The 25,811-nt window shown below is 40.9% G+C and overlaps 2 protein-coding genes and 1 non-coding gene across 4 annotated transcripts; 2 read left to right on the forward strand and 1 right to left on the reverse strand.

Annotated features, from left to right (window-relative positions):
* Window positions 1–20: 20 nt before the first annotated feature.
* On the reverse strand, window positions 21–4,804 carry rchy1 (ring finger and CHY zinc finger domain containing 1). 2 transcript variants are annotated; one of them, XM_010738487.3, is made up of 9 exons: window positions 4,604–4,804; window positions 4,137–4,256; window positions 3,935–4,050; window positions 3,019–3,097; window positions 2,878–2,922; window positions 2,715–2,773; window positions 2,496–2,525; window positions 1,657–1,777; window positions 21–1,530 (listed from the first exon to the last, which is right to left on the reverse strand). In XM_010738487.3, exons 1-9 carry the CDS (start codon window positions 4,787–4,789, stop codon window positions 1,315–1,317), a joined length of 972 nt encoding a protein of 323 aa, XP_010736789.2. In that variant the 5' UTR covers window positions 4,790–4,804; the 3' UTR covers window positions 21–1,314. The 2 variants fall into 2 exon arrangements, with proteins under 2 accessions (XP_010736789.2, XP_027133299.1); XM_027277498.1 differs by lacking the exon at window positions 4,604–4,804 and adding an exon at window positions 4,488–4,558.
* Window positions 4,805–5,061: 257 nt separating this feature from the next.
* On the forward strand, window positions 5,062–5,132 carry trnag-ccc (transfer RNA glycine (anticodon CCC)). The gene has a single exon. It is a non-coding gene; the product is annotated as a tRNA-Gly (tRNA).
* A 317-nt stretch (window positions 5,133–5,449) lies between these two features.
* Window positions 5,450–13,371, forward strand: LOC104924987 (nucleolysin TIA-1). Its single transcript, XM_010738486.3, has 12 exons — window positions 5,450–5,693; window positions 6,455–6,551; window positions 6,811–6,909; window positions 7,562–7,616; window positions 7,794–7,881; window positions 8,138–8,213; window positions 8,453–8,561; window positions 8,651–8,746; window positions 9,293–9,377; window positions 10,646–10,784; window positions 11,109–11,260; window positions 12,908–13,371. Exons 1-12 carry the CDS (start codon window positions 5,668–5,670, stop codon window positions 13,044–13,046), a joined length of 1,161 nt encoding a protein of 386 aa, XP_010736788.1. The 5' UTR covers window positions 5,450–5,667; the 3' UTR covers window positions 13,047–13,371.
* Window positions 13,372–25,811: the final 12,440 nt, after the last annotated feature.

The following is a 25,811-nucleotide window of genomic DNA, read 5'->3' on the forward strand; positions in this document are numbered from 1 at the left end:
CAACACAATGCAACGTTTAGTAAAATAGTGCTGTTTATTGGGAGTTTATATTACTGTCAGTTGTTGAAGGAAACCAAACTTGATACTTGCAAGAACCAAAGACACAAAAAGCAAATGTTGCGGGACCTTTTGTCATAGCAGCTGTACCAGAAATGACAATACTGTGTGTGTGTGTGTGTGTATGCATGTCTGAGAGGTAAATACTCAGAAGATTTATGTGTATGCAGTTATCTTGTTATGATGCCACATTCCAGACATGGAAACATGATGTTTTGAACCGTTTAAATTACAGATACATTTACATCCATAACTGAGCTGTTTGACATGTCAATGAAAAATATCTATAATATTACTGCCATCTTATTCTTTTCTTGACCTGATGGAAGGACAGCAATGTTTTACAAATGTCATCACTTGTAGCATGAAATAATAAAAAGAACAAAAAAACTCATCAAGGGTCGACATCCGCACTCAGTAATTAAAAGACGGACTAAAAAAAATTCAGAAGAAGGCTCTCTGTTTAATCTTGCTTGTATGTGTGAATGTGTATGCATGTCTTAGTCCTGTGATAGACCGGTATCCTGGCCAGGGTGTACCTTTCATCTCACACAGTGCATGCTGGGATAGGTTCTGGGCCCCGAAGAGGATAAGCAGGTACTGAAAATATGTTTTTTTCTTTGGGGGGTAATATGTACAATCTAGGAACATTGGCTCAGTCTAAAGTTACACTCAGTGTAAGTTACTACAAGTAATTGTATCAGCCAGATCTCTACAGTAGGGCTGGGTTGGTGTGAAACTAATAAAACTGGTTTGATATGAAACCAAAGGCCGGATTGGTAAGACTGAATTTTACTACTAGGTGTTGCATGCAGCAGCTTACCACAACACATTCTTGCAAATGTTGCACAAACACCATGTTGAAATGAAGAGTTTATTTCTGCTGAAACTCTAGATGGATTTTAAATTGAAACAGGAAGTGCTTTTGCTGCTTTCTGCAGCGTTACTTACTACACTAGCTGGCAGATGTAATTAGCATGAGTGACGGGGAGTTAAATTGTTATATTGATGAGGTCGTTGTTTATTAACCTTCCAGCGATGTATTTTACAAACTAGTTAGCAGCTTACCGTGAAGGCACAGCTAACTCTGCTCACAGCAGACACAATCTACTCGGCTGTACTCAGCTTCTCTTTTGAATTCACCTGAATGGCTTGTGATCAAACCAGTTTAAGCTTGTGTCCCGGATCAGACGATCAAACCCAGACACCAACCTAACCCTTAAGTGTAAAGGTCAACCACTGTGGTCGGCTGTCATTTTAATGTGGTGTGGGTGGCTGAGGTTGATCTTGCTGCTCTGGCTCTGTGTCTGTTTCTGTCTCATTCTCAGTGTCCTGCTCTGGCTGTTGTTGCTGCTGCTGCTGCTGGATGAGTCCTCCGTCCTGTGCTGTGTTGTAGGAGCCACAGCCACTGCACTTCATCCCCAGCACATGGAAAGGTACTGTGCAGTGGGTTTGGCAGTCGTTACATATAATCTATAGTGAGTAAGACAAAAGTACACATTTAAAATATAGCCAGCTGTGAGATTACTCCAACAGTCACAGAGGTCAAACTCAAATATTACATGTGCATTTTGTATGTGTGTATTATTGACATCTCACTTTGACAGTGGCACCCTGGTATTCAGTGGGCATTGGTGACTGGGTGATCTCTTTGTCAATCTGATCCCAGTGGTCCTCCATGTTCCAGGCAGAGTGCATACACAGAGGGCATCGATATGCTCTAAACCAAATAAGGAAACTTAGATTTAGTGCAATTCTTATGGCAGTATACTTTAGAAACCAATGAGGAACATGTTAACAGTGTGTTTACACACACTGTAGGAACCCTGCAGCAGGTCAGTGATCACATTTATCACCTGCTCCACACCTTATTTTGGAACAATGGCTTACGTATTCTAACTGTAGTGATACGTGATGCTGATTCCTGATCTCTTTGTTTTGTGTGTGTGTGTGTGTCCATTCTGTAGTGAACTGATAGAAGGACCTCAGGCAGACAAGAAGACAGGAGAGATTTTCCTCACAGCCCCAGTAAGTGGAAAGAGTGTTAGTTTCAATTCCAGATGGAATCATTTTAAATAAGTGGACGCATCGCTCCATCTTACCATCACTCAGCTGTAATGTTCCCCATCTGTAATCTTGCACATGTGTGAAAGCTACTTGGGCAAACCAGGTTTCCATAATCCTTTACCCTGAATACTAGAACCAGGTTTCTTATTTACATGACTAGCTGATTAAGAAATCAGCTTGCTGGAAAAAACAGACTGTGACCTGCTTATTTAATTGCATGTAAACGCACTGACTGATGCAGGACTCAAGTGTTCCAGCAATGCCTGAAATATTTATGTCAAATAAGCAAATAAGTAATACATTAACCTAAAACAAGACTGTTTTATTTCATCTAAATAATTACCAGTAAAAGAAGAACATATTAAACATACCCCGTTCTGACCATGTCATCAAAGCAGGTCCTGCAGAGAATGAACAAACACATTAAGTCACTTTTATGTCATAACAGATCTATGATTACTATATGAGGATTAACTACTGCAGTTATTTGTGTGTGTGTATATATATATATATATATCTATATATATATATCTATATATAATAATTCCACAATTCTAAGCCTCTAGTATTCACAGAATGATGAGTCATACTTGTGTAAAAGGTGGCCACATGGAAGAACGTGAGCTCCGATTCTGGACGTGTGAATATCCTGTACATACAAAACAGAATCAGTTCAAAGTAAATGTAAAGAACTGCACTGAAATCTAACATCCCTCATCATACTTGTCCCTAATGTAGTATATGTTTCATTACCTCCATACACACTGGGCAGTTCTGCCTTGAAACATTTTCAACACACTGAAACAGAAAAACAATGGTAAATGACGAGGATGCAGAGAATACATATGAAGTCTGTGTGTGTCAAAAACAGGAACAGATCAGAATCATGATCACCTTGTGGTTTCCCCGCAGATCCTGGGCTAAACACAGATTGCACTTCTCACAATGGAAATATTTTTCTCTGGGTCCAATCCTGCCGAGGTCACAACACAGTGACAGTCAAAACACACTAACACTGAGCTGTATGTTACTTCAATGCACCGAGGCGTCAGCAGCATTCTTTTTGTTTGCAGAAGGAATCATTAGAAGAACCAACATGACTAACCATAACTCTGAAATTTGATACCAATAAAACAAACATCAGATTTTGTATTTGATAGTTAACTTGAATTACTATGTACAACTACTATGTACATCCTCTATTAAAAGTTAGAATAGCAAAAAGATTTGTAACGACAGCTCGGCATCTAACCGTCAGACATCACATTTCACCAATTTTAGCTTCCTTCCACTGACTTCCTGTGATTTTAAGATTTAACTGATCACTTTTAAAGCCTGTCAGGGTCTGCTCCCTAAGTACATTACCAGCATGCCAACCCTGTACAAGCCGGCGTGTAGCCTTACATCCTCAGACGGGTCACTTCTGGTTGTTTCAAGGTCGAGACTCAAAACAAGAGGTGACCAGTCCCTCGAGTTTGGAATGAGTTTGGAACGACCTGCCCGACGAGATAGAGCTCACTGATTCAGTTAACTCTTTAAAATGACTTCTTAAAACTCATTTTTACAGATTCGCCTTTTGGTGATGTCATCTATGTTCTTTTTTTCTCTTTTCATCTCTTTATCACTTGTTATTTATTTTATCTTTTTTTTATTTTCTCTTCATTGTACTGCCTGTTTATGTGGCATGGTTATGTTTTACATTTTTACTTTTTGATCGGGGTTCAGTGCTCTGTAAAGCACTTTGTAAACTGTAAAGTTGCTATATAAATAAATGATCATTATTAAAAGATATGTAATTACTCTTTCTCACCTGCATATTCCACAGGGCTGACAGTGGTACTGTCTCTTATCCTTGTCGAACAAGTGACAAATGTCACAGTAATACTCCCCGAACTGCACATGACACTGCTGGCATGTCTTCTGTGCCTAAAAGAGTGTTATTTTACATTTATATACATTTTTTTCCTGACATCAGTTATAACATGAAAGGGAAAGTGTGAGATCTCAGTTACCTGCTGCACTGTCTGACACTCAGAGCACTGAACCTCTTTGACTTTGAACCTGTCCATCTGGTGGTTCTCCTCTGCGTCATGGCACAGCCGACACACGTAGAGTTTCCCGCAGCAGGGTGCCTGCAGCACACAGACACATGTGATTACATGGAGCATGTCAGTCATACTCATATCACATATAGCCTCAGCAATAAATTATGACTGTCCACTACAAAACTGGAGGTGAATAGAAACGTGAGTATTCACACAACCTCAAAGGCCTTACCATTCCCCTAATATTACACAGCAAACATACAATAAACATAATAAGACAATAACTAATATGTCATATGGACACAGCTGCCGTCTTACCGGCTACTAAGTGACGAGCTAGCCACCAGAGCTAGTGGAGCTAGGTTCAACACCAATATGACTTAAACTCACATGTAAGGCAAATACAAGCAACGCGTTTTAAAAAGTTAACTCACTTTTAACAAACAGCTGCGCACGTAATGCTCGCAGCCAGCGGGTGAAGCCATGTTTCTGTCTAAATGTGGCACTTCTTCCAGTGCAATGACGGCGTAGCCCTCTTCTTCGTCCCCTCTTTGTGCTGACAGCACAGACGCGGCAGCACTGCCCTCCTCCGCGTGAGGCTCCGCGGTGCAGCAGCACATGCGGTTTACCACTACACATGATGTGAAAATCAGTTCCCCTCCTCTCTGTCTTTGTTCAATTTTGGAGATTGTGAAATCAATTTTCGCGTTCAGTTGTAGGCTATTATAACATTAGGTGGGACAATTGGGTGGAACTCGAAGGGTCAACCTTTCAGGAGAACGGTCGTTTAGCTTTTTCCTCTGTGTTCAACATGTCAACCAAAAAATAATAATGAGCTCCCTTGATATTACTATGATTAAGTAAAGCCGAGGAGCCCGTCCTGAGCACAACGGCGCCGCTGGTGTAGTGGTATCATGCAAGATTCCCATTCTTGCGACCCGGGTTCGATTCCCGGGCGGCGCACGTGTTTTTGCTTGGGAAACTATAAATTAACACTAATAGTTATTGAAGTACAGCAAATGATGTTCAGGTATTAATAAACTCTGCTGCAGTGTGCCTTCTGGTCTGTCTGTCTGTTTTTCTGTGATTCTCTCTAACATTTTGCACTTTGCTCAATAAAGCTATAACCTCGGACAAGCTAATGTAAAATATAACTCTGCGTAATTACGCAAAGCTACAAAAGTCGCTGTATTTGCAGCTTGCGCCATACAGATGTGGAGACGCGTGTACGTGTGTGCTGGAGAACGAGCGCTTGATTTTGGCTTCGTTTCAGCGCGCAGGTTGACGCTGCTGACGCCGCTCCTCCGCCATCTTCAACTTCCTATTGTTTGCATCAGACTGAGGCTGTCTGCGGTGTGTGTGAGAGCAGCATCGGCCGCCGATTTATCGCGAATTAGTAGATATAGCCTTTACGTTCGCGGTCGCTCGAGTTCAACACAAACCATTTGTATGTCATTGGATTAAAGACCTCTCAGGACGCGACCACTAAACCTTGACGATGGAGGACGATCAACCCAGAACCTTGTGAGTAACCGCGGGCCCCGTCTATGTCCTGGATTTGGATGGCTCGGTGTAACTACAGTGAAATGTTTCCACGTTGTTGTTTCAATTAAAAACTGTAAAACCTGATAGTTTGAATGCAGAACAACATTTAATTTGCTTTATCATTACGCGGCGACGATGGCGACGTTTCGAAATGTAACGAGGCGCGTGGCATTTTTGACACGAGCGTGAAGTTATGTTTGATTTAATCGTATAAATAGACGGAACCGTAACTCGCCTGAAAATGAAACTGCAGGGTTAGCTCATGCTAGTTATGGTTAGCTTGAGACACAAACGCAGCTCGTCTGTAAATTAAAACGCACACGTTTATTTGAATGCTTGTTTTTATTCACGAAATAGTCGTGTTTTATTATTAACAGGCGGGCGAGAGCTGCACCGTCACGACAGAGGTGTATTTTTTATAAAGTATAGTTAGTTGCCAGCCCACTTAGCATGAGGCCCTCTTGAACCGGCTAATGTTATCTTTAGCTAGCTGGCAGACAAGCCACGTCAACGCTCGGAGAGACGGCCCGGGTCAGCTCCAGCGAGGGGCTGACCACACACGAGTCGTCTGTGCACAAATAACACCATCCCCAATATAATTTAGTCCAATATCACTGTTACCTTTAAGTAAATATAAGGAATTGTTGTGGGTTGTAGCTAGCCCGGTTAACTAGCCTTTGTTTGCATGCTACTTCCTGTTTGACAAAGACTCAACTCCCCATGTCTCTCCTTGTTTGCAGGTATGTGGGGAATCTGTCCAGGGACGTTACCGAGCCCCTCATCCTGCAGGTCTTCACACAGATAGGACCTTGCAAGAGCTGTAAAATGATAGTTGATGTGAGTGTTACCCCCCTTTGTTGAATTGTTTGACTGTAGGAAATGGCATTCAATGGTGGCCTGAAAGGTGCTGCTGCTGCTGCTTGTGAAAGTTTCAATCTACAGATGTGCTCGATTGTTGATTTTCCCCCCTCCCAGTGTATTTTATGAGGCCTGACACCCCCAAACACAGTACAGTAGGTGGCTGTTGTCATCTGCAGTAATGAAGTTGTCACATTTTGCTCTGGACTTAATATCAGTCTTGTTTTCCCGTTGACAGACGGCTGGAAATGATCCATACTGCTTTGTGGAGTTCTATGACCACAGGCATGCTGCTGCCTCATTGGCAGCCATGAATGGAAGGAAAATAATGGGTAAGGTAAGCTATCGTGTCTACAGGGTGAGTTGGGATGGGTGGGCTTCGGGCATGGGGAATTTAGGACATCACTCCTGGAAGAACAACAACAACAAAAAGTGCATTTATATTTCATTAATTAGAGTTTTCAAACTAACAATGGAAAGCTGCTAGGGATTCACTGAACAAGCTAATGTGAAGTAATCGAACAACGGGGCATCAACCTTTTTAAATTGGCAATGTTTATAAGAGCACAGGGTCACGGAATATTAAAGGTGGTGCTGAATGGTGTAATAAAGCGCTAGAGTTCTTAGAAACCACACTTGGTGGCTCACTATGTGCATTTTTAAATTTTTGGCTTAAGATTGCTTTTCAACATTGCATTGATGCCCCATGTGTATCATACCGTTCACATCCAGTTATGAATGCCAGTTACCGATTATAGTCCTTCGAGGTTATTTAGATCTTAAGATCTGATGCAAGATACATTTTCTTGCTCTGTGTCACTTCACGTACACAGGAGTGAAGAAGTGAGTGCTAGAGCACCATTTTGTTTAAAGTAGTTCTTAAGACAGCCGCAAAATTCTACACTCTTGTAGTAGAGGTTACCCAGTTTTACTGTGAGTGATGTAAACATACCCCACCTGTCCTGTCCTTTCTCTGCCCCTCTCTCCAGGAGGTCAAAGTCAACTGGGCCACGACGCCAACCAGCCAGAAAAAAGACACAAGTAGTAAGTTCAAGAGATTTTCATTTCATATATATGTTTGTTTTCTGTCATCTCATTCGTTTATTTGAAATGTGGTTGCAGCAATTCCAGACAGAAAGTCACAATCATGGAAACTGTAAAATATCTCTTGTATTCATACAGCATGTCTAAATTACGTTTTGTTTTTTTCCCCCACAATAGATCATTTTCATGTCTTCGTCGGAGACCTCAGCCCAGAAATAACTACAGAAGATGTCAAAGCTGCCTTCGGCCCTTTTGGCAGGATATCGTAAGTATCCGGATTTACTGACAAAGATATTAATCAAGGGAAGAAAGTGAATCATCAGAAAAAGTCTGAGTTAGGTACATTCATAGAAGGGTTTATATTATTATTATTATTATTAATTATTATTTTATTATTATTATTATATTTGTGTGTTTTCGAAGTAGACTAAACCATAATAGTTCTGCAGCTTTAGTACTGTCGGGCCTTGTGTCGTGCTGTGTGTTTTTAAATGTACTCCTCTTGTTGTATTTGCCCACAGAGATGCTCGTGTTGTGAAAGATATGGCTACAGGGAAATCTAAAGGCTATGGCTTTGTGTCTTTCTTCAACAAATGGGTTAGTACAGAGACTTCATAAAATGACTCACCAAAATCTTAGTGCATCGTCGCCTTAATCTTGGACATCACAAAACATTCTCCAGAAAATAGAACCATTTCTCTCTTTTGTACTAAAACACTTTAATGTCTTTTGAGATTGTGTTTTATATTTTAAAAAATAAACGTTAAAGAATTCTTTAGATTTGATGTCATTAGACTCCAGCTCGATGGAATAACCAGATTTTCTCTTTATTCCAGGATGCAGAGAACGCCATTCAGCAGATGGGTGGTCAGTGGTTAGGAGGCAGACAGATTCGAACTAACTGGGCCACAAGAAAGCCCCCCGCCCCAAAGACCACCTATGAAAGTGCGTTGTTCTAAATGTTTTGCCTTGTTGACACAGCACCCAGGAGTAAAACAGGAGTAACAATGTGTGTGTCCGTCTTCTCCTGGCAGATAACTCGAAGCACCTATCCTTTGATGAAGTAGTGAATCAGTCCAGCCCCAGTAACTGCACTGTGTATTGTGGCGGAGTCAGCACAGGACTGACAGGTAATGAAATACTATTGTGACCAACAGTGTGATAATGATACTGACAGTGGTAGTATTGGGTAAACACAGTAAACAGATAGGCCTAAATCTACAATCCATTGATCCTACAGTATAATATGTGCAGCACAGCTGTGCCATAGAACTGGACTATATCCTTCACAGTGTGTCAAAGTTACAAATGTACAGAGATCAAAAAGAGTTGTAGAACGACCTTCACTGGTCATGTTCATCTAAATAAAAGATGTTGTTGTTGTTGGCATGTCTCCTCTCAGAGATTTGAAATTCCAAACACAGACACAAACAAGCTGTAGCTGCACAGGCAATACTACAGCAGGATTAATTAATTCAGGAATTTGGTCTTAAAGTTAACTCTGTTATAAAATTGTGACCAACCTATGGATTTAACTTTACAAACACCTAGAGACTCACACCCCAATTTAACCAGTGTCAGTATATCAGATCTCTGAAAATGTTCCTCATAATAGTAATAATTTATATAATTGATAATTAAGATAATCCGATGTCACTTTTCTGTTTGGCTTTCAGAGCAACTGATGAGACAGACCTTCTCTCCCTTTGGACAAATCATGGAAATCAGAGTTTTCCCAGACAAAGGCTATTCGTTTGTGAGGTGCGTGTCGATGTTTCATGTTTACTTCAGTGTCCCTTCAAGCAAGGTCAAAGTACAAGGCTCTAGTTCTTGATCCTGGTCGTCAGCAATAAATCAAGGACACTCAGTTCCAGTGTTTCCACACAGGATAGCATGTTAGCTAGTTGAGTCAAAGCCATGGAGTCGCATAAATTCATCTGTATTAGCGAGAAGGTGGGTGAGCAGCCTGAGGTGGTGATCATTGACAATGATTAAATCAATTTAGCCAAACTGTTAGGGGAGATGTTTTTATCATTGAGTTAGCTGAGTGGACTGCCTGAGTAGAGGAGATGTATGGGAAACGGTGAGCTCATGACAAGGTAGAAAACCTGCAGTGCTCTAAACACTGAGGACCTTTAATGTGAACCACTGAAATGTGTATTTAATTATTAAAGCAGCATTGATTTTTTTATTCACATATGATCTTTCAGTCTAATTTCTGGTGGCAGGACTAATTTGAATGATTACCGACAGCTGTACACGTGTATTTGTTCTGATTACATTACTTGCAATTAAAAACTGAGTTGGCAACTTTGTTAACAGCTAAGCATCAAGCAAGGTCAACAACACAAGACATGGCAGCCAGCTAATATTACTTACTAGTCCAACAGCAGTCGGCCCAGCTCGGCGTCTGTCTTTCACCAATGACTAAAAGTCAGCCCCAGGTTTACTCTTGTCTGGTGTCTTCTAGCTCACTCACTCTCTCCTTTCCTGTTCTTAGCTTCTTCCGTCAACGTCCCCTTCAGTCTTTTGGCCTCCGTCATTATGTCCATAGAGGCCCGCTTAAATCGCCTGCTTGCCCTGCTTCAGTTTCAGCATGACACCGGCTCTCCTTCTCGTCGGCATTCGCTCAGGCCCCAGCCTAAAAACACACTAACGCTCCCACAGTGCTATGAGCTCACCGTCCAGGCAGCACGGCTAACAAACTAGAAGCAGCTAGAGTTAGCAGCAGTTTACTGTCTGTCAGGGTGATCGAACACTGAAAGTTGCATAGTGCAGGAACAGTTGTACAGGGCTCAGAGTGGGAATGACAGAGACATCATTTATCTGATTATAAGTCAGTGTAGCATCAACGTTATTTTGTTGACAAAAGTGACACAATGTTCTAATTCCAGTCCCTGCGTCTCACTTCTGGCAACAGAACACGTGTCCAGCAGTGGTGTGGTCATCATTATCAAGTAAATATCTCTGAAAAGAGGTTCAGCATGTCCTTAGTCTGTCTCTCTTTCTCTCCCTCTGTTTTTGTACAGGTTTAACTCCCATGAGTCAGCAGCCCATGCCATTGTGTCAGTGAATGGCACCTCAATAGAGGGTCACATAGTGAAATGCTACTGGGGTAAAGAGACCCCGGACATGATGAACCCTATGCAGCAGATGCCTATGCCCCAGGTGAGGACAGCATATACCGTGCATGCTTTGGTTTCATGTTGTTTATTTATTATATTTATTTCCATCTCATTCTGGCTTTAAAGCTGTGCTTGTCCCACTGACACACACACTTTGTTCTGGTCAAAGTCTCTTTCTCCAAGCAGAAAAAGGAAATCATGAAATTTTCCCATATGGAAAAACCCCAACCTCAAACGCCTGCATGCCATCAGCAAAGAGTACTAATAAATTCAGAAGAAAACACAGGCTACTTGTATTTAAGCACCAAGTACATCTAAAAATATATCTGTTTCTATACTTAAGCCACACTTGTACTGTACCCTACAGCAGAACAAGATGAGCTTCCCTGCAGCCCAGCCCTACGGCCAGTGGGGCCAGTGGTACGGCAATGGGCCCCAGATCAGCCAGTACGTCCCAAACGGGTGGCAGGTCCCCACCTATGGCGTTTATGGCCAGGCTTGGAACCAGCAAGGCTTCAAGTAAGTAGCACGGTGTGCACAGGGCTCCTCTTCACCGCCTCCTCCTACTCCAGCACCACCAGAGTACCCCCCTTCAAGACTGGGGCATTGAGAGCCAGCTCTGGCCACAGGAGCGATGCGTGACCTCCCCCTCCCTCCTGAACCCCCCCACATCCTTCCCCCCCCTCGCCAGTCCTCACCTTGCTCATCTTGACAGGATTGAGAAATATACACACACACACACACACACACATATATGTATACACAGATGTACACCCACACGGAGAACAATCTGAACTTTAATTTTGTTGTTAATCATGTTTGTCATCACTGCTCACTGTGCACAGCACAGCATAATAACTCGAGGGTTTTGTTCCAAAATGTTTTTGTCTCTTGAATTCTCGTCCATGATAGTTCCAAACTGTAGTCTGCTCCCAACACGATTGTAAGAGAACCAACATGAACGAGCCAAAAGCTTCTTGTTTGATTTTCAGTAAATTGAAACGTAATGACTAAATTAACTGAACAAGATGAATCCTTAAAGGTCAGAACAAAGCTTTCACCTCCTGTCTGCACCCGCAGACAGTTTGTCGATGAAGAATTCATTTCTCTCTCTGTAAGATCAGCTACGATGTGTAAGGACTGTGTCCTTCAGGCTGTTCACTTGTTTTGTATGTATGTCAGCTTTTTACATTATTTTCCTTTTTTTTTTTTTTTGTTTGATTTCATTGATCTAGTTTTGCATCAACCTTTAAAGGATTTGACATGTATGATGTCAGTAAGAAATGTTGAATATCATTTGTAGGTCATCAAATTTTGTTTTTATTCAGACAGCCTATGTGCAGTGACGTTTTGTGCACCCAAGAAAAATAAAGGAGAGGCCATATGTTGTCGACAGTGTATAATTCTTGGTTGACCAGCTGTATGAAAAGGCTCCTGTACAAAGGTGTGAGGTAATGAAAGCAGTCATAGTGTGTTTGATTGTCGAATGTACAGTAAATGCACAATTCCTAAGGCGGAGGCTAGGCCTCTGTTGACTTGAAATTTGAAGATAAAACTTGTATAAGCTGTCTTATCTCCACACTGAACTTAGACTCTAGTTTTATTACATGAATGATACAAGCCTTAAAATACACCATGTGAATTAGGTGAGATTCTACTTATTTGTTATACTTATGTGGCCAATCGTAGAAGTGTTGCAAGAAGAATGAAGATAATCTACATTCTTGTACAGTGTGGTTTATCTGCCTCACAGGCTGGTTCCAGCTGTTCATGATTATCAGCAGTTGGGAGGGGGGGTAGAAAGGAATATTTAGCTCGCTGCGCTTAGCCTGTACGTCTTTGTCTGCTTGTCCACCCATGTTTAATCAAACGACACTTACCTTTGGCCTCTCCAGAGAGCCTCCACTTTCTGTTTTGTTTCCTTTTTTTTTTTTTTTTTTTTGCTAGCTTGATTTTTGGCCCAGCCTGCTTCACCCTCACAACCTCTGATAACTCCGTTTGCCTTCTTGTTCTCATTCTAGCCTGTCCAGATTCTAGTAGCTCTAATATAAACCGTCCCTTTTGCTCCCTTTCGCCTTGTCTCTTCTAACCTGCTGGCATTTTGTCTTTCTGTCTCTCCCTCTCTCTCTCTGTCTCTCCCTCTCTCTTTACCTCCGTTTTTTGCAGTCACTTACCGGCCAGTGCTGGGTGGACTGGCATGAGCGCCATCAGTAACGGTGGGGTTATGGAGCCTACACAGGGATTGAATGGGAGTATGCTAGCCAACCAGCCCGGTATGGGAGCCGCAGGATACCCCACACACTGATAAGTGGGCAGGGTGGGAGATTTGTCAACCATCAGCCTCTTATTGGCTGTACGGTGCCCTGCGGGGCTGTGTAACACCGCCTCCATTTGTGGCAGGACTAAGACTTTTACTGAGATGTGGAACCTATTGGGAAGGTTGACGTCTATAGAAGATGTAAATGGGATTTCATGGGGTGGGTGAGGTAACGGGAGCCAGGGAGAAGCGATTTGACCCACACAGGTATTTACACCCTTTGTGGTAGGCAAGACTGGCCATGAACCAGGGCTCTTACCATTTTTAAGTTAACTGTAAATGAGTATAAAACTGTAAAGGAGAAACTTTGAATTTTTTTGGGGGGCGGGGGCGGGGGGTAGTGTGGGTGGGTGGGTGTACGGGTGGGCCGGGGTGGGTGGAGGTTGCGGGTTTACAAATTGCTTCCATTTTCACATCTTTCCTCTCACACAGCCACCGAGAGGTTTGTCATTTTTTTAAAGAAACTGTTAAAAGTCGTGCTAAGTTATGAACCTTAGTTATTATTTGAGGAATGGAAATCTGTTTTAATTTGTTCTCATTTTTTTCTCTTGGAATAAAAATCAATTGCAGGGATTGTTGCCACTGCTGTTTCTCTGTAAGGGCAGATAAATATTGCACAGTTTTTCCTCTCTTGTACTTTGACAAATTTGACTACCAAGAGTTTTTTTTTTTCTTTTTTTTTCTTTTTGCATTCCATTTCTCCTTCATATCTTTCGGACAGCCTCAAATCTTTTCACCACATGTAAATAACCATGCATTCATTTGAAATAATGTAAGTAAAATGCTACTGTTAACTGTGGGTGCTTGCTTTTTTTTTTTTCTTTTTTTTTTTTCTTTTGTTTTGATAACTCGACAATTAACTCCAACATTGTACGTAGCAGAGTGGCACTATCAAATGTGACGCTTGGTACAGTGCAAACACACGATTCTTCCATGCAGGGATAAGACAGCATTGCCATGCAGTGCATACTTAAAATTTAACACAACTCAATTGCTAAAGGGTGAACATGTTTGACACTTTGGTGTTGGTTTTTAAATATCTATTGAAACGCCAGTATTTTATATAAAAGAAAAATCTGAGTGGATTCAACCTTTACACTTGCTCTTTTTTGCCAGAGAAATGGGGAGGCCTACATTGTAACTGTTGCCTTATAGAGCTGGTTTCTTTTACCTGACAAGATACTCTTTTTAATTAGGCAGTGCCTACAGACATTTTCAGACCCCTTTGTTTAGAAAGGTGTTAGCCCTGAGAACTGATGACTCTGCTACTGTAATCAATGTTTTCTTGCTTTGTCCAATTAAAATGCTAATGCACATAAACCACACTGTGTTTGTTTTTCCTTTTTCTCAAGGTCGGGTTGTTATTCCAGGAAACATTTTTGGAGATTGAATTCAGAAACTGCTTTTGGAAACATATTAAACTTGTTATTTCTGCACCACAAAACTACATTTCCCTGCATAAGTAGCCTCCTTACTCAGCACCAATATGTGCTTGAACTTGTAGTTTTCATGCTGTGCCAAGTCAAAAAGTCTGCTGTGACAATGTTGGTGATGTTGGGGTTTCATTTCATACTTCAGTGACAGTGATCTGCAGTGGTGTGTTAGCTTTAAATACTACACACGTCATCAGAATCATTGTGACTTCTTACATTCTCGTTCAGGCAGCTGTCGAAATATAAAGTATCTACCTATCCTGTCAAACAACACTTGCGTATTTTCTGGTTGTTATTTTGTGGATGACTTGAATACCAACAACCAACCACCAAAACAACAAGGAGTCAAGTAAGCTGCAGAGTGTGCACACTCCTACTCCAGCACCACCAGAGTACCCCTTTCAAGACCGGGGCATCGAGAGTCAGCTCTGACCACAGGAGGGATGCGTGACCTACATCGTCCACCTCACCAGCCCCTAACTTTGCTCGTCTTGAGGTTTGAGAAATACATAACCACACACACACGGAGAACAATCTGAACTCTGAATCGTTGTAGTGTGTCATTGCTGCTCACACAGCCAAGATGAATGAATTCTAGCAAACCAAAATTCCAAACTGCAGTCTGCTCCCAAACGATTATGAAAAAAACAAAACAAATCAAACTGGCCAAAAGTTTCTTTATTTGAATGAACTCAAAAGTTTAAAGTTCTTGCGCAGGCTGTCATGGTGGATTTGTACACCAGATGGCGCTCTCAGTCCAGGTTTCCTGCACGGTGCTGTGGCGCAGGTGGCTGACTTTGCTGTTATTTAACAGTGACAGTCAGACCATCAATCAGTCTGTCATCATGTTAAATGACTGTCTGACACATCGAGGTGTGTTTGCGAGCAGGCAGTGCTGTCCATGGTTGAGCTTGTTAATTCACTCATAAGACTTATTTATATGTCTTCTCTTTTAGAAACACACACACACACACACACACACACACACCTATCATATATATATATATATATATATATCTATATTATATATATATATATACACTAAACATATATATAACTAATAATTATATATATATATAACTGTGTGTGTGTGTCGAGTAAGGCAGCAGTGGCAGCTCTCTTCAGTCAGAGTTATTGGGCCTCGGACAGCCACGCAGTCTGTCTGTCTGGAATAACAGGCAGCAAGAGCTGACAGGCTGATAAATGGTTTGTCTCTTCACAGCTGCACAGCCAGGACCCGACTGGGCTTTAATGGACGGAGAGTCTGTTAGAGATGGAGAGAGAGAGATGTCAGGAGATGAGTTAGTGAACAGATTACAGCTGAAATCAATCAAAGCAGCCATGCTTGCTCTCTCTTTGTCTGTCCTGCTTCCTCTCTCCCATCTTTTTCTGTTTTTTGAGGCACACACACTCTTTCTTCTGTATAATGTTCTTTTCATGGTTAAAAAGTCCAACTTCGTGGGTCAGAAAGAATCTACTGTAGGCTCAGTCTGACGTAAATGATCAGAATCTGGATCAGCTTCACAAAAGTAGGCTGGGTATAAATTGAATTGTTCATTCATCTGATTGGTGCTCTGTTTATTGTCTGTGTTTCTTTATTGTGTTTTTATATTTCTCCTTTGAAAAGGTCAGCTCATGTACATATACATATGAACACAGTGTCTTTTTTATAGCGTTTTTTATTCCATCTCATCAACATTAGCAACATAGACTGTCATCTGTTTTTAGATTGGTTGATTTAGTGCAATCTAATGTCAAAATTTCAAAGAAATACATTCAAATAAAAAGAAATATCTGCACTGCATTTATTGTGATGAGTATAAATAAACACTCATTTTGTTTGTTCAACACTTTACTGGCCAACATCCAACAACATGAAGCATTTTATGTATGATGGTCTTTTATTTTCCATATCTCTTCTCCTCCATCTTGGTTTGTTCTATACAATATTCTACATTCGGTAATTTTGATCTATAAAAGAATGTATATATGATAGATTTTGTTTATATATATATATTATATTATATAGTGTGTGTGTGTGTGTGTGTGTGTGTGTGTGTTAAAAAGTAAAATGTGCAATGAGCGTGTGTTGATATTTTTTTTATTCCACATTTTACCTGTTAGTTAATGTGAGTCCCAGCATCAAAAAAGCAGCGATGTATTAATTTCCTTCTTGTTTATTCAGTTTCTTATATTCTAACTTATTTTTTATATATGTTTCTGTTAAAAGTACTTTATAATTAAATGTAAATTTGCTACAAGTGTCGGTGGTCCGAGCGCATTTTTTTTAACAGGCCCTGTTCACCACAAGATGCTCACACAGTCTGAAGATGTGAGACATGCTCAGCTTTTTTAAAGTGAAGCTTCTAAAGCTTACTTAATATATGACTGTAATATATAACTTCACAAGCAATAAAATTCAAATAGTAGTGTCAGCTATTGTTAACAGACCTTGGGTAAATATTGCTTTAATATTGCTATTTAGTCAGTTCACTTTATGACTCTTCTCCACTTGGGTACCAGTACAGTGACTCCATTCATTATTTCTAACAGCTAAATAGGAGTTTAGCTTTTAGCATTAGCCCTTAATTGTCACAGTGAAAGTCACATAAGTTTAAGACGATGCTTCTGTAACTGCAGGATGTTAGAGCTATATAGCTGTGATCATGCTGCAGATCAGAATATTATAGGGTACTGCTGTTGGATATTAAACTATAAGGGGGCAGACAATAATAATCTGTTAGAGAAATACTACATACTACAGACTACAGACAATACTACAGACTGCTGAGAAAACACAAAAGGCACAGTGCACAATGTACAATGATATTATTTCTTTGATAGGTGACTATCAAATCACATAATAGGATAAATGATGATGGTGTTAAAGGGTTTGAAAACAGACTCCACCCCCTGACACAGACTAAAAATGTATAGTGACAATGACAGACATTAGTTATTACATAAACTGCTTTAGTCCAACTATGTTTTATGACTGGACTAATTAAGTGCCTTTGTTAATAATCGCCACTATCTACATCATTTTGAGAGAAGGAGGACAGGCCCCAGCGCTGCTGTGCTGCCGATATTTCCGCTGCTGGTGATATTAATGTGTAGAGGAAAAACTGCAGGATCACGGCATGTTTGTATTTCAGGTGGTTGACTGAGAACTGTACAGAGTGTGCTGAAGCAGAAACAAAAGAGCTGAGCAAAATGTTGAGAGGCTTGTGAATTATTTGAGTGAGCAGCGTCTGTGTGTGTTTGTCTGTGTTTCCATGCAAGTGACAGCTTGCGGCAGTGGCTGACAGCAAATAAACATGTTCCAGTAATTAACCTTGACAGGCCCAATGTGGTGGCAACAGCAGAAACCTGCTAATGACACAATTAATCCATAATTAAGGCATTCTGTCACACCAACCTCACACACATACTCACTGAATATTGTCTGTGTGTGTTGGAGGGATTGGTACATGTGTGTGCAGGGAAATACAGCGCACACTACAATGTGAGTGTAAAGTGACACTGGAGGATGATACTCACCTTGTGGCACTGAAATAACATGTGTTTTACTTTTCATTCTGTCTACGTGTATACAGAGTGCCACAAAACAAAGCCAAAGCACAGAAGTGTGATTAGTGGACCAATACTGTACAGTATAAATATGTGCTGATTATTATGGACAGCAGACCAGCGCAGAAGCATTTGTCTTTGAAGACACAGCTGTTGAACATGTTAAAAAACAAAAAAAAGTCACAAACATATTGTTTCATTCTTAATAAAGGCTCAGTAATTTACTAAAACATCTGGGCTCTGAAGCTTTTAGCAAATGTTACTCAAACATAAGTAAAAAAACATACGCTGTGGATTTGGTGCTCGAGTGAGCATTTACAGCAGTAGGATGGTGATTGAGAGTGGTGTGACCCGGGCTGAGACTGGTGCAACTCAAAGTTGAATTAACAGGTTCCTCACAAATAATAGCAAAAGTAATACAAAGATGTGGACATGACTCTGGATGGACAAGTTTATTTTACACTAATTAAAACTAAATTTAGGATAATGTATGCATTCTAAAAGCTCAGAGAATCATTCATAAAAAATTAACGCTGATGCCAGTTGGCGATGGATGCTAAAGAAAAGGAAGATAAAAATCACCTCAGATTATGTAGGCAACAGACGTCACGGGGGATAACCTGTGGACCACACACAGGTTGTCACCTAAACACTGTAAAAGCGAAACCACGAGAATAAAAACAGCAAACATGCAGTGACAGGAAGTGGGGCACCTACAGTACAACCCCTGAGCTTCCTGGGAGAGGGACTGCTGAGATGGTAGCATATTGGATATATAAAAACTTGATTTGATGTGTTTTTAATAGTTATGTGGACAACAATGAAGTTCGATGAGGATGAACAAGAGGATTCCATTATATCAGAGTTTAAATACACACACAGTACTTGTTAGTTAGGAACATTGTTGCTTTTGTTGCAAAGCCACTTATTCTTATCAGGGTCGCAGGAAATGGAGCCGATCTAGAGCCGGTGGGCAAGAGGCGGGGTACACCCTGGACAGATTGCCAGTTTATCACAGGGCTGTCACACAGAAACAAGACAATTCCAATTTGAGAGTTACCAATTAACTTATTAACTGGCATGTCTTTAGACTGTGTGAGGAGTATTGAGGGGACATGCAAACTCCACACAGGAAAGCGATCCGAACCACTGTGCTGCCCTTTTGCTTGATATTTGTGTAAAATTATGCATTAAATGAATCCTTGCACTCAGTCAGAGGAAAATGGTGAAGAAAACACTGTTCATCCAAGGCAATATTCTTTGCTTAAAGTAACCAGTTACAGTGAGTCTGAGGCCAGGTGAGAAGAAGCTGCAGATATTTTAAAAAATAACCCCTCTGTCTGCTTAATTTCTTACATCTTTCTGCCCCCATTTTCTACTGTTTATGTCCCAAGACTGGATTCTATCTGGATGCAGCACTGGCGCCTCCGTCCCTCTGCTGGTGCAGCAATGTTATCTACTTTTTTTTGTCTTCGCAGCCCAGGTCTGCTGAGTAAACAGTAGATCTTCATTTCTCAGATTTCCACTGGGTATTGCGAGGTGTGACCAGTGACCATGTCTCAGTGAGTTGCTCGATCTTCATTATGAGGATAAAAAATAAAATGGAAACTATTTGGAAGCTGAAAAAAAAGAAATCACATTATAGAAATATTCATGTCCAATGCTCCCTCTAAGCTGATTGGTGACTTATGGCCGGGCTATTTATTGCTTTGTTCCATCCTAGTTATTATGTGGGTATTGGCTGCTTTCAAAGTTTTTTGTGGTAGATGATATTAGATACAGCGACTTTGCCCTGGTTTAGTTTTTGCTGAATTTATGTTCCTGTTTAATATTCCAGCACAATCTTTTCAGCACACCCCAAGGACATTTATAAGCGTTATACAATACATCCAGTATAAATATTCAAGATCTCCTGCAAGAGCTACTAGCTTTAAATAAAGTAAAATAAAACGAACAAACTATGTGTTCCAATTTAATGTAGAAAATTCAACCTGACTGACCAGAAGTAGTACTTTGTTTGCAAGTAGAAAAGAAGTGAAATATTTCTTGCCACATTAATCATCAGTCAAAAACTGAGAATATGAATGTATAGAAAAAGCCCATCTGTGCCTGTTAAGGGCTTTCTTGTACAAATGACAAGGTACAAGTGTGTTCTTGGGTACTAGGTGTGTTCAGAAAAGCCTGCCAAACATTTAATGTTCACATGGACTGGTGTAGTCTGTAGTCTTACCGTTGCACTGACATCAGATATAGTTTGATGAAAGAGGCTGATTTTTATGAAAAACATCCATTGGTGTCAGAATGTTCAGAAGATATGTAGCCTGTGAGAAGTGAGTCCAGTATGTCCTTAAGTGACTATGGGGTAAAAGAAATGCTCATCATCTGTCCTCACATTCACTTACAGATAAAGTCAGGACCTGCTGCTGGTCTCCTAAAAAGGGAGCGACTGTGTTTACAGGCTAAATAGTCTCAGTTTACAGGGTCAGTTCAACAAAATGATTAAACTGATATCCCGCCTTACAGAGCGTTCAGATAGTTTGGATTTGTCCAGGTTTTGAAGTCTATAAAATCTCCACCACCAAAGCTGAGTGGCTATATATTGTGTTAGGTAGTATGCTTTATAGTTTAGGAAGTGTGCTTTAAAATGTATTGGAACATATTAAAGTTCACTTTCCATGCTCTTATATATATTATTGTATTTCATAACCAAACTTGTTAAGTCTGTAAAATAAGGAAAGTCATTCACTAGCATGGATCTCAGGAACATAAAAAAAGAAGCCTGAAACAGACACAGAAATAATAATGGTGTTAGAAGTTTGGAAACCCTCTGAGCCAAAATGGTGGCAGTAGGCTTTCAAGCAGAGGTTTTCACAGCGTCAAAAATGTGTGCATAGACCTTTAACTTGGACCTAAGAAGTGTTGGAGGATTATGAGAAATCTGACAACGGTATAGATGTGGAGGGAAGAGATTGTAAGTTATGGTGCCATAATAAACTAATCTGGTGTCCGAATATGCAAATATGGCGATGAGAAAATCCAAATATGGAGAAAACAAAGTAAAAAAATGCTGACACCATTATTCATTTAAAACTATGGGCTGTCATTTTGGATCATTTGAAATGTCAGTAGCTTCTCTCTTTTGCTGTTGTTACATGTTGGATAAGATTCAGATTTACATTTTTGGCCTTGACATTGACTTCTAATCTCCAACAAGGGGCATACATAGACATATGTTTATGTACATATATTTTGTTGATGAATATTTTAAATATAATACAATGCTGTGAGAAACACAAACTTAATTCTTTTCAATTTTATTGTACTCTCCAAAACTATCTATCCCTGACTCTTTAAGTCCAGATGAATAAAACTGGACAGCAGAGTTTTTAAAGCAGAGTAAGGCAGGTGTCTAGTGTGCTGATTGAGAAGAGAAGCAGCATTTATTGTATCAGACCGGCTGATCCTGTTTTCATGAAACAACATTGCCCGACATTTGAGCTAACCATTATATATCAGTCCAAGTCTTCTGACACTACACAAACTTTGCTGTGCCAAGTCATGTTCAAAGGTCTGCCAACCTGTTTATAACTTTGACAGCTTCATTATGTACTTTGCATACAGCTTCAGCTGCAACTCAAATTTCTGGCATGTATAAATAGACTCGCAGGTGATTTTGTGGCTCAGAGTGTTTGCTAGACAGTCGTGACTGATTTATAGGTAGCATGTCAAACAAAACCTGAATAATCCAGCAGACAAACAAAGATGAAAGTGTGCTCTCAGGTACAGCTGCAACTGCTTCCAATTTAAACACACACACACACACACACACACACACACACACACACACACAGCTGTACACCCCTTTTTGCAGAAAAATGCCACTGCATGTACAGATCAGGACAGTTGTGTCTTTAAAATCTAGTTATAATGTTCATATGTTTTGATAAAGTTATATTTGTGTTTCTGTCTGTTCACCCACTCGCTCGTGTTTGTGTGTCTGTCAGGGTGTGTCAGGCTCGGTGCTGACAGGTGTGTGTCACCTCATCATTCAAGCTGTCAGTGCTGCACACGGGGAGGAGGAGACTAGACACTGCTTGAAGGACAGCGGTTGTCTGTCGCTCAGTCTAAGCCACTTCCTGTGCACACACACAGTTTACAGAGGGAGTCTTGGAGAAGTCCTATGTAGGACAAAAGCAGCCTGCGGCTAACTCCCCTCATTACCACTGTCTGTAACGCTCCAAATGAAAAAAAAAAAAAAAAATCCCCCATCTGACTTGACTCATCGCTCATAACCAGCACAAAGAGAGCTCCATAGATCAAAGACTAGATGTCATATCCTCTTCCCCTTCCTTATATTCCTCCAAAAATCCAAAGCGAGGGCTGGATGTATGTGTGTTGGAGGGGAGCAGCTTGCCAAGCTCCTCCACTTGAAGCGTGTGTTTATGTACTTTGTCACTCAGGAAAATGAGATGTGTAAATCCAAATGTCAGCGAAGAAGAGGAGATTTCTGACAGCGCCGGGCATCATGTTCCAAATTTTTTTCTTTTTCTGCCTTTTCTTCTTCTTCTCTTCTCTTTTGGCCCACAGGACACACTGCTGACAGCTTCATGGCTGACAGAGAGAGGAGAGAAGATCTGAGCACTAATAGAAAGAAAAAGGAGCGGGATGGAGGGGGGGGGGATGGTGGTAGATGATGTTTCTTAAGTGCATACACACACACACACACACACAAATAGGGGCCATATAACAGCCAAGGCCAATGCTGCATGTCCGAATGTGTGTGTTTGACAGTATATACTTACTTATAGATGGTGTGTGTGTGTGTGTGTGCGTGTGTGTGTGTGTGTGTGTGTGTGTGTGTGTGTGTGTGTGTGTGTATGTGTGTGTGTGCGTGTGTGTGAGTATGAGTATGAATTGAACTGAGGCCTCTGCAGTATTTGCTTGACACAGTAATGGAGGGTAGGATATGTATGTGGATGGTGTGTGTGTGTGTGTGTGTGTGTGTGGCTGTCGCCAGCATTCAGTGGCTCTGCCATTCAGCAGTACATACACAGGGTTGACAGCTCCCGCTTAAATGTGTCACTCGACATTACCCATAAAGCACCACCAGAGAGAGAGAGAGGGGAAGGGTGGGTGAAGTGGAGGATGGGATGCTAGATGTGTGTGTGTATTTGTGTGTGTGTGTGTGTGTGTGTGTGTGTGTGTGTGCGTGTGTGTGTGTGTGTGTGTGTGTGTGAAACCTTTTTACTTTACTTTTACCTGCCATTAAACTAATGCTGATACTGGTTCTCAAATTTAAGACTAGAGGCACCCAGGGGCCCCTGACAGAGGTCTTGCTCCCATTCATGCAAAATAAAATACAGGTATTTCTATATTTCCTCTTGGAGAGAAAAGCAGTCTAAGCGAAGACTGAAACTTAAGATTTAGTCGGAAAGCCAACTGTAAAGAGTTTAGATGTCAGATACGATTTATGCAGAATGACTGCCTGTGCTGTATTGACAGTTATTCTAGACAAAATCACTGCTGCTACAGATCACAGCAGCTACCTAAATACATCAAACACAGGCCTGTAGTTTAAAGATGCATTATGTTTCACTGTAAAGATAAGTGTCATTGATTGTCGGTACTGGTATTATCACTAATACTCAGGGTTTAAGTTAGGTGGGATCCACTAACAGTAAAAAGGATGGACAGAGTAAGTGTTGTGTCCAAGGCAAAATTTTAAAGCTTAAATCAGCTTATTCACCTGTTATTTTCTGTGCTAAAAATGAATATAGCTGACTGTTAATTAATTCATTTTATTGGTAGTAGTCACAAAATGCTCACGGTGATATCTGCTCACCATGAGGTTTGGTAGCATTCTGAGAGTGTTGGAGGATCATATGAAAAAGATTACCCAGTGGTTGGCTGGGGTTGCTTCTTCACCGATCTTCACTGCTGTATGATGTAGGCGTGAGATAGACATTTCGTTTCATTATTTGCCACTGCCTGAATCTCAGTCTGTTTATGCTGGAGGAACAGTATAGTAACCTCTTCCTGTGTTGTTAACAGTTAAATGCAATGTAAAGACTGGTAGAGGATGCTAATCTTCTCAGTAATGGACTCCCTAAGATGAATGCAGTGATTATTAATTAATAACAGTAATTAATGGTAACATGTAGCTTGCTAAAAGCACATTTGTTTAAGAGTCCTCCATATGAAAACATACCTGTTCTCTTCTTCAACATATATTCATTGATGGATGCTGTGGGGAAAAAGATGTCTCTCTTGCTTGTTTTTGCTTGTTGTGGTAACTTGACACATACAGTAGGTTTTTTTGGTCGTGTAAAGAGATCAGATCAAGCTGGATTATGGGAGTTAAGGGCCACATGTCAAAACATGTCTTTCAGTCTGCCCTGGGGCGCCATAACATCAGCCCCTATCCTCCTGAAATCCAACCACCACCATTCTCCTCATGTCACTCAGTCCCTATCCGAGGGCACCATCAATGCTCTCAGCTCCATTTCCTGCCAAAGTGCACACTGACACGTCCTGAGTCCTTCAATCGAATTTCAGTGCACTACATCCTGGGCCATATATTTTATGTTGCGCTCTACTTTTAAACCCTTCCTATTGTGCATAGTGGTGAATGTATGATGCTTACGTTCTGCATCCTCATATCACAGATTTCATGTCCATCCCATGTCTTGTTGTGACATGATGTCAATCCATCCTCCTGCTGCAGATACAGAACGAACCTAAAACAACAGCCAACAACACAATGATCACATGCAAATGTCTGAATGCCACAATGGATTTATGGCTGATTCACAGTTAAGTGTTTATACACATAATAAAAGACATATTGTGTTTTGTTATCCCACCTGTAGCGAAATCATATCGGCCAAAGTTTCCATCCATACTGTGGTGCAATAATATGACAAATATATGTTAGCAGACAGTCCAATTGTCGTTTGTTCTTCACATTCTCTCATTTTGTCTGTTGTTCTCTCTCAACTTTAGTTTGGCAACTCATTTTACCCCCTCCAGGCAGAAACACTGCAGATGCCACCAGACACCAGATTTCCTCCACTCCAGGGGAAGGATAACGCTGCTTTGCATATTCTTTTTACATAGCTGAACTTCTGTGTTGGCGTTGCAGCCGTCATTATGAAAATCTGTTTAAGGCTGCTAGTTCTCAGAAGGGGCCCAGAGTGAAGTTTTGATCCTTGATCACATAAATCACAAAGATAGGATGTTGTAGAATTGGTTGGGAAATGTAGAAAGCTCTCCACTGAAGGTCAATCAGCAGAACATGTCACCAACACTGTCAGGGGTCAGGAAATCAACCCTCAGTTGGGTCAGCCATATTAAAAATGTATGCATTAATAATGCAGGGAGGCCCTTTGGATAAAAATGTCAGATATTATGTTTCTATCTCACATCCTGCCCTCCATTTCACAGAGAAAAAAGTGATTATATATATATTTCATGACAGACTCAGACAGAAAAGGAGGCGAGGACTAGCTGAAGGAGATAAAAGTGATGGACGGCATGTTAAGTGGATATTTTAGTTCAGTGTAACTATGTCGTGACAGGGAGGATTATGATGTGACACACAACTGCTTGGCGGGCCTAAACCCATTGACTGACACATGTCGGTGATATTTGCAAAGGCTCCACCAATGGAAGTCAGATAAGTCAATCGGGTTGAGTGACACAACATGTGTCTGACATCGCCGGCTATGAATTTTACATGAACCCACTGTCC

The sequence above is a fragment of the Larimichthys crocea genome, chromosome III, assembly GCF_000972845.2.
Source record: "Larimichthys crocea isolate SSNF chromosome III, L_crocea_2.0, whole genome shotgun sequence".
Taxonomy (NCBI): domain Eukaryota; kingdom Metazoa; phylum Chordata; class Actinopteri; family Sciaenidae; genus Larimichthys; species Larimichthys crocea.

Coding starts and splice junctions, on each gene's coding strand:
- rchy1 (XM_010738487.3), bottom strand. CDS start 4,789: ATGTGCTGCTGCACCGCGGAGCCTCACGCGGAGGAGGGCAGTGCTGCC. Junction 4,051..4,136: donor AGTGTCAGACAGTGCAGCAG/GTAACTGAGATC, acceptor ACACTCTTTTAG/GCACAGAAGACATGCCAGCA. Junction 2,923..3,018: donor ATCTGCGGGGAAACCACAAG/GTGATCATGATT, acceptor TTTCTGTTTCAG/TGTGTTGAAAATGTTTCAAG.
- LOC104924987 (XM_010738486.3), top strand. CDS start 5,668: ATGGAGGACGATCAACCCAGAACCTT. Junction 6,910..7,561: donor GAAGGAAAATAATGGGTAAG/GTAAGCTATCGT, acceptor CCCTCTCTCCAG/GAGGTCAAAGTCAACTGGGC. Junction 8,214..8,452: donor TGTCTTTCTTCAACAAATGG/GTTAGTACAGAG, acceptor TCTTTATTCCAG/GATGCAGAGAACGCCATTCA.